The sequence below is a fragment of the Haplochromis burtoni genome, unplaced genomic scaffold (assembly GCF_018398535.1).
Source record: "Haplochromis burtoni strain Fernald_Lab_line unplaced genomic scaffold, NCSU_Asbu1 Contig_200, whole genome shotgun sequence".
Lineage (NCBI taxonomy): Eukaryota > Metazoa > Chordata > Actinopteri > Cichliformes > Cichlidae > Haplochromis > Haplochromis burtoni.
In genome coordinates, this window is record NW_024582561.1 from 231,878 (window position 1) to 248,313 (window position 16,436).

The 16,436-nt window shown below is 40.9% G+C and overlaps 2 protein-coding genes across 7 annotated transcripts in view; one reads left to right on the plus strand and one right to left on the minus strand.

Moving 5' to 3' along the window:
- LOC102298456 (exostosin-1c) overlaps nt 1–8,117 on the minus strand; it is a 118,327-nt gene extending 110,210 nt beyond the window's left edge. The window contains exon 1 of one of the 4 annotated variants that reach the window (XM_005936298.3): nt 7,839–8,117. The gene's annotated coding sequence lies outside the window, so the exon portion shown is untranslated. Of the gene's footprint in view, nt 1–6,838; nt 7,816–7,838 lie in introns of those variants that run through there. The other 3 variants (XM_005936299.3, XM_014338075.2, XM_014338074.2) reach the window with 3 other exon arrangements.
- Nucleotides 8,118–9,326: 1,209 nt separating this feature from the next.
- LOC102295804 (probable thiopurine S-methyltransferase) lies at nt 9,327–12,441 on the plus strand. 3 transcript variants are annotated; one of them, XM_042226196.1, is made up of 10 exons: nt 9,510–9,671; nt 9,779–9,947; nt 10,061–10,201; nt 10,472–10,564; nt 10,657–10,789; nt 11,065–11,117; nt 11,203–11,277; nt 11,745–11,830; nt 11,953–11,997; nt 12,166–12,441. In XM_042226196.1, exons 1-10 carry the CDS (start codon nt 9,623–9,625, stop codon nt 12,282–12,284), a joined length of 963 nt encoding a protein of 320 aa, XP_042082130.1. In that variant the 5' UTR covers nt 9,510–9,622; the 3' UTR covers nt 12,285–12,441. The 3 variants fall into 3 exon arrangements, with proteins under 3 accessions (XP_042082132.1, XP_042082130.1, XP_042082131.1); XM_042226198.1 differs by lacking the exons at nt 9,510–9,671; nt 9,779–9,947 and adding an exon at nt 9,327–9,489; XM_042226197.1 differs by lacking the exon at nt 9,779–9,947 and having other exon boundaries at nt 9,515–9,671.
- The last annotated feature ends 3,995 nt before the right edge of the window (nt 12,442–16,436 follow it).

Genomic DNA, 16,436 nt, shown 5'->3' on the forward strand with positions numbered 1-16,436 from the left:
TGCCAAGCCACTTCGCATAAGGACGCCATTGCTTTTGCCCGACCTCTGCAGGAGTCTTACAAAAATAACAGTCCCATAAGGATATTGATTTTAGTGCACCAAGTCTCTCTGCATTTGTGCTGGATGAACAAAATAAATTTCGCAATAAGACACCAAGACACCATCTCGAATTTGAATTGATTTCAAAATTACAATACAAGGAGAAATATCAGGCGAATATCTGAGACGGTTAGGTTTCAGGTATCAGACTGGTGGAGGATAATAAGCGAATTGAACAGTCAAAGAATTTATTGTTACAAGATATCCAAGTATGTGGGAGCCTCTTGAGCTCTGCTGTGCACTTTTGTATCCAAGGACAAACTGTACAATGTCAAAGAGCGGCTATTAAGAATAAGCAATAATGATGAATGCATGCATGCCTGGGCCTGACCAGCTCTCATAGCAGCTTTCTACTGCAAATAAGCTGGAGGATGCAGACATAAAGCTGCACACATAAACACAAGTAAGTGGCTTTAAGTGGTGACGGTCCCTCTGTCATGGATTGGTGATGGATCATTGTGGTTGGGTGACTAGCACTGGAAAAAAAAAAGCCACAAGGCTCATTGAATAGAGGGACCTTAACGTGGAAAGATAGGGTTCAAGAAAAGGTGAAAGCAGAATTCTGAGCTCTACAATTCAACCCTTGGTGATTTATTTTCCATCTACACCTCCTTACCTCAGTTTATTCATCAAGTCTGTTTTTCTTTTTTACTTTCCCTGTCCTCTCTTTTTCCCACTTTACCCAAATTCACTGGAGGGTTTCACTTAAACAATACATGTTTTTTGCTCCTTTTTAAATGTGCAATTATTCATTCTCTAAAGAGGGATGACGACAGGCATGAAAAACTCGGAATCACAGAAACGAGGAATACACTCAGTAAGGCCAACGGTTCTTTGATCATCCGCTTGCCTTAAGTGCAAAGACATTTCTAGGCAGGTTCATTACAATGTCCTGAGCAAACAATGAAATTGTGTTACAGTGAGGTGAAAAAAACAGGACTGGAACAATGAAATATGAAGGTTATGGTTCATGTACGAAGAACAAGGCAAACCAGTTTGATACCAAGTAAGTTCGCCTTACTTTGCTTTTCTAAACACGCTTCTAGCATACTGACTGAATCTAACACTCACTGACAGCTTTCTTGGGTACATCTGTTATTAACACAAATATCTAATTAGCCAGTCACATGGCACCAACTCAATGCATTTAGGCAGATATGATCAAAACGACCTGCTGAAGTTCAAACTGAGCATCAGAATAAGACTTTGAACATGGGATGGTTTATGGAGTCAGATGGGTAGGTGCGAGTATTTCAGAAACAGCTGATCTACTGGGATTTTCCCCACACAACCATCTCCACAGTTTACAAAGAATTGTCCAAAAAATCCAGAGAAAATATCCAGTGAGCAACAGCTCTCATGGTGAAAATGCCTTGTTGATGCCAGACAAGATTGGCCAAACTGCTAGTGTGGCCATCCTCTGATGGCTGTTTCCAGCAGGATAACACACCAATCTCACAAAACTCAAATTATCTCAAACTGGTTCAACATTGAAGAAGAGTTCACTGTACTCAAATGGCCTCCACAGTCACCTGATTGCAATCTAGTAGAGTACCATTGGAATATGATGGATCAGGACCGTGGCATCATAAATGTTCAGCTAACAAATCTGCAATTGTTTGGTGTCATCATGTCAAGGTTTCTGGAACCTTGTTGAATTCATGCTACAGAGAATCAGGGGCCAGTAATAGCAATGGTGCATTTAATCGAGTGTCTCGTGTTTGTACAATCCAACCCCCAATTTTGATACCAGTTAAAGTTTATTATTTTCCATTAATAGTCATTCTGTTTTATTACCCTGTACATAATTATCACATTGTAAGTGAGGGAGTCCACCACTCCTAACCCTGCCCTGAACATTCCTTTATAAGCACCAAAGATTTACGGCACAATGCACCCATGACACTCCCATGTAGGATTACTCCATATATTTTCATCCCATTGATATTAGCTTCACTGTTTACTGCTGTTTCATTTTACACCGTAAAAACAAAACATAATAATCACAAAGGTTAGAAAAGACCATTTCAGGTAATCAAAGTGCCGGTACAAAATGAGAGAAGTGTCAGTTTTTTGGCAGTTTTTAAATGGAATTAATGGAATTAGAAATAGCAGCCACTGTGAAGTACTCCTAAGGATTAAAGCTTCAAACGATTTAACAATCTATTGACGGTAATTTAATTTGGAAGCAAACCTGCCTGATAAATGCAATAATATTTGGAGGATGTGGAAATATTTAGTCGAAATCTGCAAATGAATAGTAGATAATAACAGAGGAAGGAGAAAACAACAAGATGGAGAGCTCAGCTCTGAGATCGATATTCTATGGGCGATGGCTGGACCCAGTCCCTATTCTTCCTGCCCTCAATCTCTCTCCCTGATGGCCTTATGGGTGTCCCTAAACTGCCTCTACCTGCTGCAGTTTTTCAGAGAACAACACGATTAAGTCATTCAGGAAATGGAATTGAAATTTGTCATCCCATGTCTCCTATGAATTGTGTTTGCACAGCAGCTTATTCAACTGTGGTTATACGGGCTTTGATAGAAAATGAAAACTGACTTGTTCTGAAATGGATGTTGCCGATGATGGCCTTCTGCTAGAAATTCAGCATTTGTCAATTTGCGTTTCTCTCCCACCAGAAGGGATATTTTTATAAAAGAGGTTTCTGTCATTCTGTGACAGATTGGCTTTTTCCTTATTTGTTCAATTTGATGTTTTCTGGCCACATCACCAGTGCTGAGCACAACTGACATTGTAAATGCTCGAAATGAAATCCACTACCATTACAGTCATTCTCTGTATGGCAGAGTCATTGCCACTGTCAAAGAAGCAAAAGCAGCATTATTATGTCTGAAATGATTTGAGCAGACATAGTGCAGCTTGAAAATTGACACTAGATGGGCAAAATTCTGGGTAAAATGAGATCTCCATCCCTTCCCAGATGATACAGTTAGACAGTCCACCTGAATGATGAAAGCTCACCACAGCCTGAGACGCATCCTGGGGGATTGCTCTTCACAAATACAAGTGATTTCAGCGAGTTTTTGTGGTTGTATGTAAGCATATGTCAAGACTATACTTAAATGCACATCTGGCGCGCATGTTGTTGCTGGCCTGCTGCTGGCGATATATTAGTTCAGCAAAATAAAGTGTTCTGAAGAAAACACAAATCTTGTGGTGAGGTGAAAGGCTCAGTCGAGCTAAAATTAAACGCTGGACCCTGTTATTACAGGCCCGAGAGATGTGACAGCGTGACCGAGGACTAGAGGATCATTGCACTGCGTTGTTTGTGTTATTACAGTGGTTACCGCCTGTTTTTCGTGTGTGATCCTTGAAATGAAACTAGTTTCTACTTGTGATCCCTTAATACTTGCATATTTCACAGACTACGGAGGCCAATTCAAGGAATGAGTCATATTAGCTCCTTAGGGTGCTTTGCATGTAGACTGTGTAGGGTTATAAAGCCCCCTAACTGGAAAGCGCTGAGTTAAGTTGACAGTGTCAGCAGAAGCAGGTTAGAGCTTTTTCTGAGGATGACCGTTTTTAAATGTAACACGCAGCAGTAGAGTAAGTGTGTATCTATACAATGTTTGTTTTGGTCAGGATGCTTTCACTTCATATAAAAAAAAGAGTTTTTAGAGGACTCTATACAGTTATGTGAAAAACTAAGTACACCCTTAACACCAAGTACTGCTTTCATAGTATTGAAGAAGGTGAGTAGCAGCCTGATAATGCTGATCATTACCTATATTAAATGATCAGTCAGTGTGAGAACATCTATATAAGCAGTAGTTTGGGCATCTTGCTGGTCTACAGCATTTAAATGTGTATTAACAAAATGGCACAATCTTCCCAGCAGAGGTTATCCCAGGATATTCACTTCAAGGTCAGACTGTGGAATGCTCAGAGCAACATCTCACACTCTAAAGGCCCCAGTTAGAAGTTCCTGACAGTACAATTAGAAAGAGAGTGAACAAGAGTGGCTTGTGGGGAAGGGTACTCTCTATAAAGAACAGGGGAGCACAGTTTAAGGTTCCTCAAGTAGAGATGGAGGCTACAATGTTACAAGCTTGACTGCTCATTACAGCTTTTGTTAATTGTTCAATTTTCGCTCTGGCTGTTGGGTTGGGGTCTACTTGGCCTTAACGTGACTCTGGGTACCTCACTAACTTTGTAGTAGCATGCTGTCTGTGCTCATTTGTAAAGACCTGAAGTTGAGTCAGGAGTATAATGCGGATGAATCTGTTTATCTGTTTACCATTGTGCTCTCGTCCTCTTGCGCAATAAAAGTAAACACAATGCCTTCTCAGTTGCACTTTTATCAGGAAATGTGTATAGAAGGGCTATGGAGCATTGGTGAAAATGGCTTTTGTGTATGTTTCTTTGTACTTTATGTTCTTGGTGTTTTTCTGTGGCATAATAAATCGGAGTACCTGGAAAACAAAAGCATTTCTATAGCTTTTTCAAAACGTAAAACCTGATTAGGAGTCACTGAGTATGAGGGGTTTGCCTGTCTGTAGTCACATCACTCAGTCTGTGAAGGGCTTCCTCCTTTGACAGACCTGCATTAAAGGCTTGGGATGTGATCCATGTTCCATTTTCTGTCCTTACGTACTAGTTGCCCTTTGAAATTGAGGTGCTCTTTACACTCCCACACACTGTATGCATATATAAGCAGGTACACACACACACTTTGGTCTTTGCTGAACAAATGGCTTTTTACTTTATAAAAAAATCATCTCTCTTGCTGTCTCTACACAGCTACTGAAGTCTTTTTCCATTAGCTCGACCACCTCAGAACCATAATGGCCATAAACTTAATCAAGCACCAGTTCTTTTATGAGGCCATTTTCATAATATGGATAACAGCACATTCGTCTCCAGCTAAATAAAACCGCATTGCTCCGCCTTGGCCAAGGTACTCCGACACGGTTAATAAGATGTTTACCTCAAGCTGAACGCCCTGCAACGGAACCAGCCTCCAAACCACGCTCACATTCCAAACCCGGCGTAATTACAAGCTCGGTTGATTAATTATGTCTCAACAATATGCTGCACTCCAACGCCACAAGGGCTAATTAACAAAATGAACAAGATGGGCAGGAACACTTATTAGGAAGTTCAAGCTCACTCTCTGAATTTGGCAATGCTGTTTACAGTCCTAAAACACAGGGACAGAATATGTGCGGATATCGCACAGGCGGAGACTAACAATAGCACACCAGTCCAAGCATGTAGAGTAAAAGAGCCTTCGGAGGACACTGATACAGCACAGTGGCTGGCTGTGCACCTGACAACGCACACAGCAGAAACAGCATGCAGCCGAATCCATCTGCCTTATTAACCGGTCCTGCTAACAACGCATCTTACCGACGGCGCATCTTATCTCTGCAGCTTCGGCCTAGAGGCAGTCTCACAGAACTCTAATCAGATGGGAATAAACAATCTGACCTTGACAACACCTGATTAGATATACGATCTGACCCTAGGATAAGAAAGAAGAACAACATTCCAGGCAGAGTTCAATTAGCCCTGCGTCTCCGAATTTCTCAATCTTGTGCTTAAAATACTTTTTTTTAAACAGTCTTTTTGTTCAACTGACTGCAGCTTTCACAAGAGTAACAAAAAACATTCTTTAAGACATTACACAGACTTACACAAGGAGAATGACCAACAATAGAATACTACAACAGACAGTCCAAAGGTTGCACAATGCAAACTCCAAACTCAGCTCACTTAAGGAACATGTGACTGGAAATTCCTGCTGTCCATGGAATATGCATTCCGCCTAGCTTGACATGACAAGATTTGTGTCTTATTCACGAGGGAAGGTATTACAGAACCATCATGAATGAGAAATCCTATTAAGATGAGGAGGTTGCCATTAAATGTCATTTCATAAATCAAATGAAATTCATGTACAGCTTATTGTCAAGATACAGCCTCCCCTGAGAGCCTTTTGGGGTGGAACCTCAGTGATAATGACAGCATTTTGTTTGGAAGCACCATCATTTTTCATCAAAAATAAATAAAGAAAGAACAAAATAACTAGAGACTTGTAATTAAATGCTGCAATGAACTCTGCCAGCCTTGTTTGTTTCTTTGGGATTCATTAATACGTGGAGCACTTAGTGGGATGTGAAAGCAGGCAATCTTTCCAGTCTTTCCTGAGCTATTAGCTAATGCGAGATGGGCATTAGCTAAGACAACTGGGCATCAGAACAAAACAATGCCATTTAGACTGCATCAGAAGATGAGCAGGAAGAAGTCATAATACAGTCAGTGATATGCACACTCCACTGGTGCACACATGCCTTGTATAATCAGTGTGCCTGTGGTCTGTTCACAATCTCCATCAAATTAGAAAAGATGTCTGGAAAGACTTCATACTGGAGTAAAAAGATTCTTGTTTTGATATTACTGCCAACGACTTTGCAAGCGGAAACAGTAGGACAGCTGAACTACATTACTTAGCTTAATATTCTTGGATGGTGGCAGAGCAACCCATAGCCCATCTGTCCAGGGGGAGAAGCCTGTGCTGACTTCCCCCCATATCCCAGAGATGTAGATAGAATTACAAAACACAGCTATATACGATCCTATTGTTTCAAATTACACCGGAGTCAATAAAGGCATCTGTCATAGTGTGACACAGCAAGGTGTGCAAATCTCACTGTCAAAACATGCCACAGAAAATCACTGAGATATGTGCCCCCCGAACCAGAACCAGAATCATACCTACAGTTGCGCTTTGAACTGTTGATCGTGTTGTCTTGCGGCTCTGCCGTAGCCCCTTTTTTCGGATGACACGAGCTCTGGAGGCTCAAGACACCAACTTCTCCTCTGGAGCCTTGCAAATCCGGAGCCTTACAATATGATTAAGTTCCCACCTTCTGGCATAGCGCACACTGTACGCACAGTCCAGGCGCTTCCAAAAATAAAAAACATAATATTCACAATGCCAAAGCGGAATGTCCCGCCGCCCCCCCCCGTGTCCTCCGAATTTCCCAAATCCCTCACAGCGTGTTCTCCTTTATTATTATCCAGCATGCACCTCTCTCCGTCAGAGCACCATGGACAGCCTCCCCATCACGCACTGCTACTCCGACAGCAACCTGGTTTTACATGCTGCCAAATACAGGCAGCTTGGTAGTCTCGTGTAATCCAGGGGTGTACTGAAGTGCCCCTGTTGCTCTTAGAATGACTTTAAGCATCAGTGACCTTATCGCATGCAAGAGTCGGTCTAACAAGTCTTTGAGATTTACTGTTCAGTAGGATGGTGAGGGCTGCTACGAGCACTTGAGATTCCCGTGTCAGTGAGCAGCGAGTAACAAAGGTGCGCTGAGCGCTATGCAAACAATACATCAGTGGCTAATAGCAGTCAGGTGCCGCTTTCGAGCAGATAAACGCACTTTACCGGCTATTATCCCGGCTATCAGTGCAAGTGCCGTGATCATAAGCGGGTGGAAAGCGAATCTGAAAGCGTTTTGCTTGAATTTTTAAAGAGCGTGAGCTTGCAGCGGTGATTGACGCCTTCAGGACAGAGGGCAAGATGAAAGAAAAAATATGAAATACATATTGCTACAGAAATTATTTCTTAGATCTCAACAGATCCACCTGCTTTAATCTTACTGCTCAAATGCATTCTCAGTAATCACAGCCTCTAAACATAGCAGCAATTACCCAGTACAATCCCCACAGCGCCCCGACTTCTCCCCAACAGAGAGCTCGCCCTTACCGGGTAGCGAACCGCGCTCTTCTCCTCCCAACTGGTGATTTTCCGTTTCACACCACGGCCAGGCATTTGCCAATCAAATCAGCGTGCAACCAAAGCTTTCCCCGTTGGGATATGAATGATGAATATGCGTGATAAATTGTCCATTTTTCCACATCCACAACAGTTCACGCTCGACCCGCCCCCGGGCGGCGGTGATTGGTCAGAAGCTCCTCGCCGTCTTCGTCGCCCCGTAAAGAAAAACACACACATCTGGACGCGACCCTGCACAGCTGGAGCGCTTCGGAAAGCCCGAATTACGCACAGGAATTGAACCAACACAGAGGAACGTCACATTTTCTCGTGGTTCACTATGAGTGTTGAATGTAGTACGTTGTTTATTTTGGCTAAAGATAGCAATCTTGGTGGGAAGCATTGTTTCCAGTACACCAGCGTAAACAGAGCATAAGCAGGTAACAGTTCTTTATAAGGGAGACCAGTATAGAAGAATAACCTTGCTTCAGCAGTTCTATCAGCTGTTTAAAAATAGCTTTTCGTTGATGGCCAAGTTGAGAATAGGCTACAACACATTATTACTCTACATTAAATTAGAGTGTAGCAAGATGCCTCTTTTTTTATTTTTTGGCAACAAAGACTTATATCCATATAACGGGCAGATTCTACAGATTTATAATATCCGTTTTTCCCTCTTGCAAACACCAATAATATCTGAATTCTCCTATGGACTGCCGCTGTGTTCTAGTAGCCTATGTTTGTATGAAGTAATGTCGTTCAATGTTACATGGTTAAATTTACACATCTTTGCATGTTTGACGAGCTACAACATTTTATTTTTCATGAGGGAAGTGTGTGTATTTTTTTTAATGAAGTAGAAACTACGGAAAAAAGACCTATGCCAGAGCGCCTCAGTGTAAAACCGGGATTTCTTAAACACTTGCGCCGCTGTGCGTCCGGAAAACACCTTTCCCTTCTATCCTTCCTTACGGATTCTTATTGTCTTGCTGACAACATCGTATCTTGGAGCCGTACCAACCCAAGCGTGGAGAGAGGCAGGCTGGGCAAGCGAGACTAATCACTGTGCAACAGTCCAGAGTCTTTTTGAGGATTAGTGACAGCTGCCACAGTTTGAATCGTGATTGCAGCAAGCGTTTACAGAAAAGAGAAAGAAACAGAGGGGTCCATGATGGAAATAGTGCATTATTTATATCGCAAAGGAATACATCGGCAATTTGAAAAGCAAATTCTGGTATGCATATTGCAAATCAAGATAGAGTTTATATAGCAAAAAACAAAACAAAACCCTGCGTACCCAGAGACATCTGCATAAAAGGTACCATCAAATTAGCCAAGAGTTCTAATCACACACACACAACATTCCCATTATCTTCTTTTGTTGTATTCCTTTGCTTAATCTTGAGCAATGATTTAAGAACTCGAGATACTGTTACTCAGAATGCTGAGTAACATTTTTCTGACGTAACATGAATGCATCATCAGGCTCCTCCCAAACCAGAAATAAAACCCGCTTGATCTTTATTTTCAAAACCTCGTTTCATTCTCCCAGGCAGAGCATTCCTTCTCGCACTTTATAAACACTGAGAGACAGCCGACCGAGAGCTCAACGGAACGCCTCGCCTTGCAGACATAACTCGGGGTAAGAATTCAGGCGAGCCTCGCTGCGTTTATTGATCGGAGAGCTTGCCCGGTCAGCTGTGTTGCTGAACTATTAGCAGCCTTCATTCAGGAGAGACACGCTTTGAGTTTACGGGAAAACATGTGCGGTTCTAATGTCTTTTCACGAGTACTGTGGTTGTTTTTATGCTGCGCTATTGCAAGGTAAGCGAGGATCTGACATTGTCATGAAACTATTACATAATTATTCATTTCCGCTTAAGAATTACGCTTTAACGACGCTGTTATTCAAACCATTTGTTTGGTTATAGTTTCCCCTTTACGCCATAGTTTAGTTTATAACGGGACAACAAGCTCGTGCAGATCCACGATTAATGCAGATGATTTTCTACCAGAAGGTTCAAATGACCCATCGGTTGGGTTTTGTAACCCTGCAGGTGACAGCTCATGGACCACACGTGCTTACATTTTGCCGTTGCTGTAGGTGTCTTTATGTGCAAGACCATAATCCTGTGCGGATTATGCATTCTCTTCCTGTCTCCAGCGACATGAAGTGGGGTTTTTTCACAAACAATTCTTTTTCTCATGTCTAGCTGCTCTCCTTTAACCGCTGATCGTCAGGCAAACATAACCAGCATGCTGGAACAGCAGGCAGATCGGGTCATGGCCCTCGGTGAATGGGAGGAACGCTGGCAACAGAACAAAATCGGCTTCCATCAGCCTGAAGTGCACAAGTAATGACCCCACTTTTTTATGTAGTTCAGTGGAGTGAGGGTGCAAAAGTAGCCCAAATGCATGTAAGACTTGTGAAGATTACATCAACTATAAAGGTGCATCACCACCTAAAGCTGTGTCCTGTTAAAAGCTTTAGAAAGTGAGCTTAGATTATCTATTTTTAAGACAAGTACCATCAATACGGCTGATCCAGACATCACCAGACATCACCTCAACATGAGATTGCAGCAGGAATGTGTATTTTGCTGTTAATACTGTTTTTCTAACAGAATGCTGAAGAAAAACATTGACAAAGTTCTCAATGGACGAACAGGAGTTCGCTTCTTCTTCCCTCTGTGTGGGAAAGCAGTAGATATGAAGTGGTATGAAAACATCTTACTAAATTAAATTAAGTTGATCAGTATTAGTGTCAGTTGTCATCTTTGCTAACCTTTTGTTTTTTCGTGATTCTCAGGCTAGCAGACATGGGCCATTCAGTGGTTGGAGTGGAGATTTCTGAAAAGGCTATTCGTCAGTTTTTTGAGGAGAACAACATGACGTACAGTGAGGAGCCTGTGCCTGCTATACCTGGAGCAAAGGTTTACAAGGTTGGTGAACTTCATGTGTGCAAACACGACCACTAAATGATCTAAGCTGAGGTAGTCAGTGTTATTGCTTCTCAGCAATTCAGTGTCTTTACGCTGAATAGAGTTTTTTATGGTGATGCCTGAGTTTATTATGTGCATGTGAGCAGCTCTTTCTTCTGAAAACCGTTTTGATCTCAGTGAGATTTTGGGCAGAATGGCTGCAAGCTACAAGAAAGTTATATTGCTTACTTTAAAACAGACACAAGTTGTTCATCCGTGCTGTCTTTTGTTTTTAGAACTCAGAGAAAAACATCTCCCTGTATCAGTGTAACCTGTACAACTTCTCCAAGTGAGTAAACTACATATTGTTTTATGCTTTTTAAAATAAAATAATTAAAATTACTGTTAAATTGAGTTCCTTTCTAACTTCACAGTTCCATCGAGGGTCAGTTTGGAGCAATTTGGGACAGGGCCTCTCTCGTGGCCGTCAACCCAGGAGACAGAGAAAAGTAAGATGAGATGAAGACCCTCATTTTAAACCCTTAGAATGACATTTATTTCAAACTAAATAAACTCCAAAACATTATGTTCTACACAGTTTGATACTGTATTATATAATGCAGCGGTCCCCAACCCCCGGGCCACGGTCCGTGAAACGTTTGGTACCGGGCCGCGAGAGTTGAGGCTCGGGTGTGAAATGTATGGTTTTCAGGGTTTTTAGCGTTATTTTGTTATTGTTTTTATCATTAACTCGGTTTTCCTGGGTCTTTTCGCGTGTGTTGTGAATAAATCTTCTTCTTTTTCGGTACCGGTACTAGTTTTATTTTGTTGGATTTATCCGCGACACTTTAAAGGCCGGTCCGTGAAAATATTGTCGGGCATAAACCGGTCCATGGCGCAAAAAAGGTTGGGGACCGCTGATATAATGTACCCATACACGGATGTCCCATGCCAATGCTATTCTTTTATTTTGTAGGTATGCAGCTCTCATTATTACTTTGATGGCGAATGACTGCAGATACCTCCTGGACACTTTACTGTACAATCCTGATTTATATCAAGGTATTCTATATCATTTCTATATTGTGTGTGTGTGTGTGTGTGTGTGTGTGTGAGAGAGAGAGAGAGAGAGAATAGACATAAAATACCATATTTTAATATTTTAAAATCTGTTGATCTCTTAGGGCCTCCCTTTTTCGTGCCTGATGAGCAGGTGCATAGTCTGTTTGGTGAGTACTATGAAAAATAATTATGGCTGAGCATTTTATATATTAACCAAAATACAAGTGATAACTGACAGATTTGTCTATAACTCTACAAAATATGGGGTCTTTTTTCCAGATAATTAGAAACGTTTTTAATTGTGTATTATTTTGTTTTACTTTCTGTAAATTCAGGGAGCAGCTGTGGTATAGAGTTGCTGCAGTCAGAGGATGCTCTCACGGACAAACAACGAAATTGGGGACTAGATAAATTTCTTGAAAATGTGCACCTCATCACGCCAAAGAGCAACTAAAGGCTCAGAGTTTAGAGAAAGAAGAAGAAAATCCCGGGAAGGAAAAATAAAGTGGAAAGTGAAAGTGCCTGAAATTCAAGAGAATTTATAATTCTCCTTTTTATTTGTTGTTGTTATGGATCAAATAACATGATCATTAAAAAACACGATCGTAAAACAAGATGTCTGGTGTTTTTAATGAGTTTTGTAGCTGTTTAATTTTATTTATGACTTTTGCACTCAAAACAAAACATAGAATTCAGAAAATATTAATTCTATGATAAACAATCCACTGAATTTAGAATATGTCGAAAGGCTAAACTGTGGGAGTCACCCCTGCGTAAACCTTTTATTCAGTCGTGGCTTTGAGCATTAAGCATCCAAGTTCTCTAACACATTTCAAACAGAACTCCAGAATTCATAGAAGCATATGTATTATTAAAGATAGAATTAGTAAGATGAACAAGATAAGATTAATAAGATTGTATACCCTCATATACTGGTCATGTATTTGCACGTACACCTTCACAGATGCTATACACTCGAGTGTAAGCACAGAAATACACCAGCACAAGCCTGCTTAGAGGCAACCACCCTCATCCCCGCTTTCCTGCACTGGTTTATGATTGTTGGTGTCGTTAGTTATTGTGCTGTTTACTTGTAGTTAATGTGTATATGCATAAATACACTCACCTTGCACATTACCAGTACCAGGTTGGACCCCCTTTTTGCATTCAGAAGTGCCTCAATCGTTCATAGCATAGATTCAATAAAGTGCTGGAAACATTCCTTAAAGACTTTGGCCCATATTGACATGACAGCGTCACACAGTTACTGCAGATTTGTCAGCCACTGTCATCTCACTGTCATGCTCATGAAAATAATTTGAGATGATTGGAGCTCTGTGGCATTAAGGTGTCCACCTGGAAGCAGCCATCAGAAGATGGGTACATGGTCGTCATTATGGTTTTGACATGGTCATCAACAATACGCAGGTAGCTGTGGCATTTAAACACTGCTCAGTTGATGCTAAGAGGCCCAGAGTATCAGAATCGTTATTAGTATTTCTTAATGCCTCCAGCCAAGCAAAGAATTTCATAAAGGTCCCAACTCCTTGTACGTGCAAAATAACCCCGAGTAAAAAAAAGAAAGAAAAAAAAGCACATATTCATTACTCTATCCCAAATATTTTTATTAAAACACCTCGATGAGGTATTTTGGGTTTGTGCAGCCACTCCTTCTCAGATCAAAGTAAAGAGTTTTTCTTCATTTTTTTAAGCTACTTTTACAACAGCTTTTCTCAATAGACTGAAAAACAGAAACCCTAAAAGAAAACTGCCTTGTTTTAGGCACATCAAGAAGGAGTCAGACGACCTTCGGTTCATCCTGGTCAATTACCTCTGAGAGATCGGGATGCTTCCTCCGTAGGATACCATAAACGTATGAAAAAAAAAAACCCAGAGAATTTATTATTTTGGTAAGAGAGAGAGAGAGAGAGAGAGAGAGAATCAATCAAGCTTTTCTACAAAACGTTATACCACTCCGGGTCAGGAGGGGCGGTATAGCACGGATGACTACGCCGGATGGAAGCGTAACCGGAAGCGTGGCAGGGACTTTCCCTTTGACCTTCATCCTGCTCCATGATCAGCCGTTAAATCTTTCCTCAATATTGCTGTAATGTAACAACAAAGGTAATTTTTTAAGATCAGACAGGTCCCAAAACATTCCTTACACACCCCCACAGTCACTGAATTAGCATCTGTGGCACAAATAAGCTTCAAGGACCTACTTGTTTTTTTAGAACCGACCTTTGACACTTGGATGTTGGCTTAATTTTTACCCAAAGAGAAATTTGACCCTAATAAAAAAAAACACGATACTGTGGTGAATACTTACCTCAACTTTGATGGGTTTTTTCACAGCTATTTATTTAGAAAAAAAGTAAACACGTTACAAGGACACAATGCACATTGCAGAGTACATGAATGGGAAGTAGGAATTTCTCCTCTCTGTACTTACACTCCTCCCTAACAAATGTCAAGGACACAGTTACACGATCGCTAAAGTAATCTGCTTTTGAATAAAAGAAAACCATATAAGCATGTGCCCTGGAATCTCGGTTGTAAAAAAAAAAAGAAAAAAAAAAAGAAGCACTACACATTACTTTTCTTATGTTTAGTATACAGGAGTTGCTGCTCACACTCTGAGTTGCACTAATGTGTCTGTCAGATGTCCCAAATTGAATGTCAGGCCGCACACGCACTCACGCCGGACACCTCCTTGACCTTATTTCCACAAGCCCTTGACTCAGCTGCAAAGTGCTTACGGGGTCAGTTTCATCAGAATTATCTGCCGTCATTCAGACATAAGTTGAGCAATAGTTTAACCAATTTCCATCAAAGGGATGCCAGAATTAAACAGAACATAGGATGTAAGTTAAGGAAATATAAGTCTGACTATGGAGCACATCTCCTTCGGCGTTCACAATAATGGATTGCATTTCTCTCAGTCAACTGACTGTTTAGGGGGAAAAGCAGCTAATAGTTAGTGGGCTCTGTGTTTGTGGTTGTTGTTTGTTAATGACACTAGGAGTGAACAAAAGAAGCAAAAACCCTGTAAAGATGCAGTCTGTGAAAGTCTGGTTTATACCAGAAATCTTACCAGCTGTAACTGGGTTTTTTTTAAGCACGTGTCAAGACTTCTGTCTCGCACTGCTGATGTGATCCTCCTTTTTTGTTCCCTATTAATGATCTACGGTAATTTGTGATATTGCCCCCATAAAATAATAAGGCTTTATTGAAATCATTGTGATACAGAGATTTGATTTCTTGTGCGTGCTTTGGATAAAAAAGTAATTCTGTCAAGACTGAATGTAATTTACCAACTGCTCCTCAGTCCAGACTGACTTTATGGTTCATACGTGTCAACTCAGGGAACTCCTGCCGTGACCTCTTCTCTGTGAGCACACACACACACACGCACGCAGAAGGACAGAAACAGAAAGATCATTAATGCAGAGGATTGCAGCAGCTATTGGATTTTCACTCTGTTGGATTTCAGAAGAACCGTCACATAAATTTCATTATAATTTTTTTTTTTTGCCTTTGCTTCAATTTGTCTTTAAATCCTTTCTTGTTCAAATTGTTTATTCACATAGTAAAGAAGTAGCTCGGGAACTCAGTAAGTAGGAACAGCGATAGTTTAAAGACATTTTCTACAATACAGAGGATTTCATCATCCGCAGTTTGTGAAAACTGCAGTTAAAAAACTAATCAGTAAATTCACAAATGATGGACTCTTTTCAGAGGTACGCTTCATGTACTGATTAACATACAGTTCAAAGATGTACATTAGGGTGCACACTGGTTATGTGGATTTGCTCAAGAGTCTGTTTGAGCTAAAAACTTGAAATATATATATTTTAAATCAGTAACATAGATAAAATGTTTTTGGATAACAAACGAGTCACATTTTAAACACTGTTTGAATAATCAAAGACATATTTATAAAGGGCAGGCTACAACAGACATGCTTACCGGGAGCTGTATTGTCTCTTTTGCATAAGCCACACCAGAAACGCTCTGTGCGGATAGCAAAGTCTGCGCTGTGGGAGTGTCTGGACCCTCCACGCCAGGATCTGCCGCACAACCTCGCACTGGTCCCCAGGGGCCTAGCAAACTTGTAAGCCCTAGTTCAGCTCCCGAAAAATATGCTCGAGTTGTTCTTGTGTCCGACAAAAATGAGTTCTAATATGTTTTATTTTTAATGTTACTGCGTTGAAGTTAGCACAACTTAAATTGAAAAAATTATTAGTCTCTTAAATGAATGGCATCTTGACGGGGGACTCGGTGAATGGCTTAAAAAACGAATGCATTGTTTTACATCTTGTGCACTTGGGCACACTTCAATGAAACTCGAAAAGTGGGAAAAACAATATGGAGATGATGACTTGACATTTGTTAGGGAGGAGTGTAAGTACAGAGAGGAGGAATTCCTACTTCCCATTCATGTACTCTGCAATGTGCATTGTGTCCTTGTAACGTGTTTACTTTTTTCCTAAATAAATAGGTGCGAAAAAACCCATCAAAGTTGAGGTAAGTATTCACCACAGTATCGTGTTTTTTTTTATTAGGGTCAAATTTCTCTTTGGGTAAAAATTAAGCCAAAATCCAA

Bases quoted from the DNA above. Each gene is read 5' to 3' on its own strand.
- LOC102295804 (XM_042226196.1), top strand. From the start codon at position 9,623: ATGTCTTTTCACGAGTACTGTGGTTGTTTTTATGCTGCGCTATTGCAA. The intron at 11,278-11,744 runs GTAAGATGAGAT...TTTATTTTGTAG, and splicing joins AACCCAGGAGACAGAGAAAA to GTATGCAGCTCTCATTATTA. The intron at 11,831-11,952 runs GTATTCTATATC...TTGATCTCTTAG, and splicing joins CAATCCTGATTTATATCAAG to GGCCTCCCTTTTTCGTGCCT.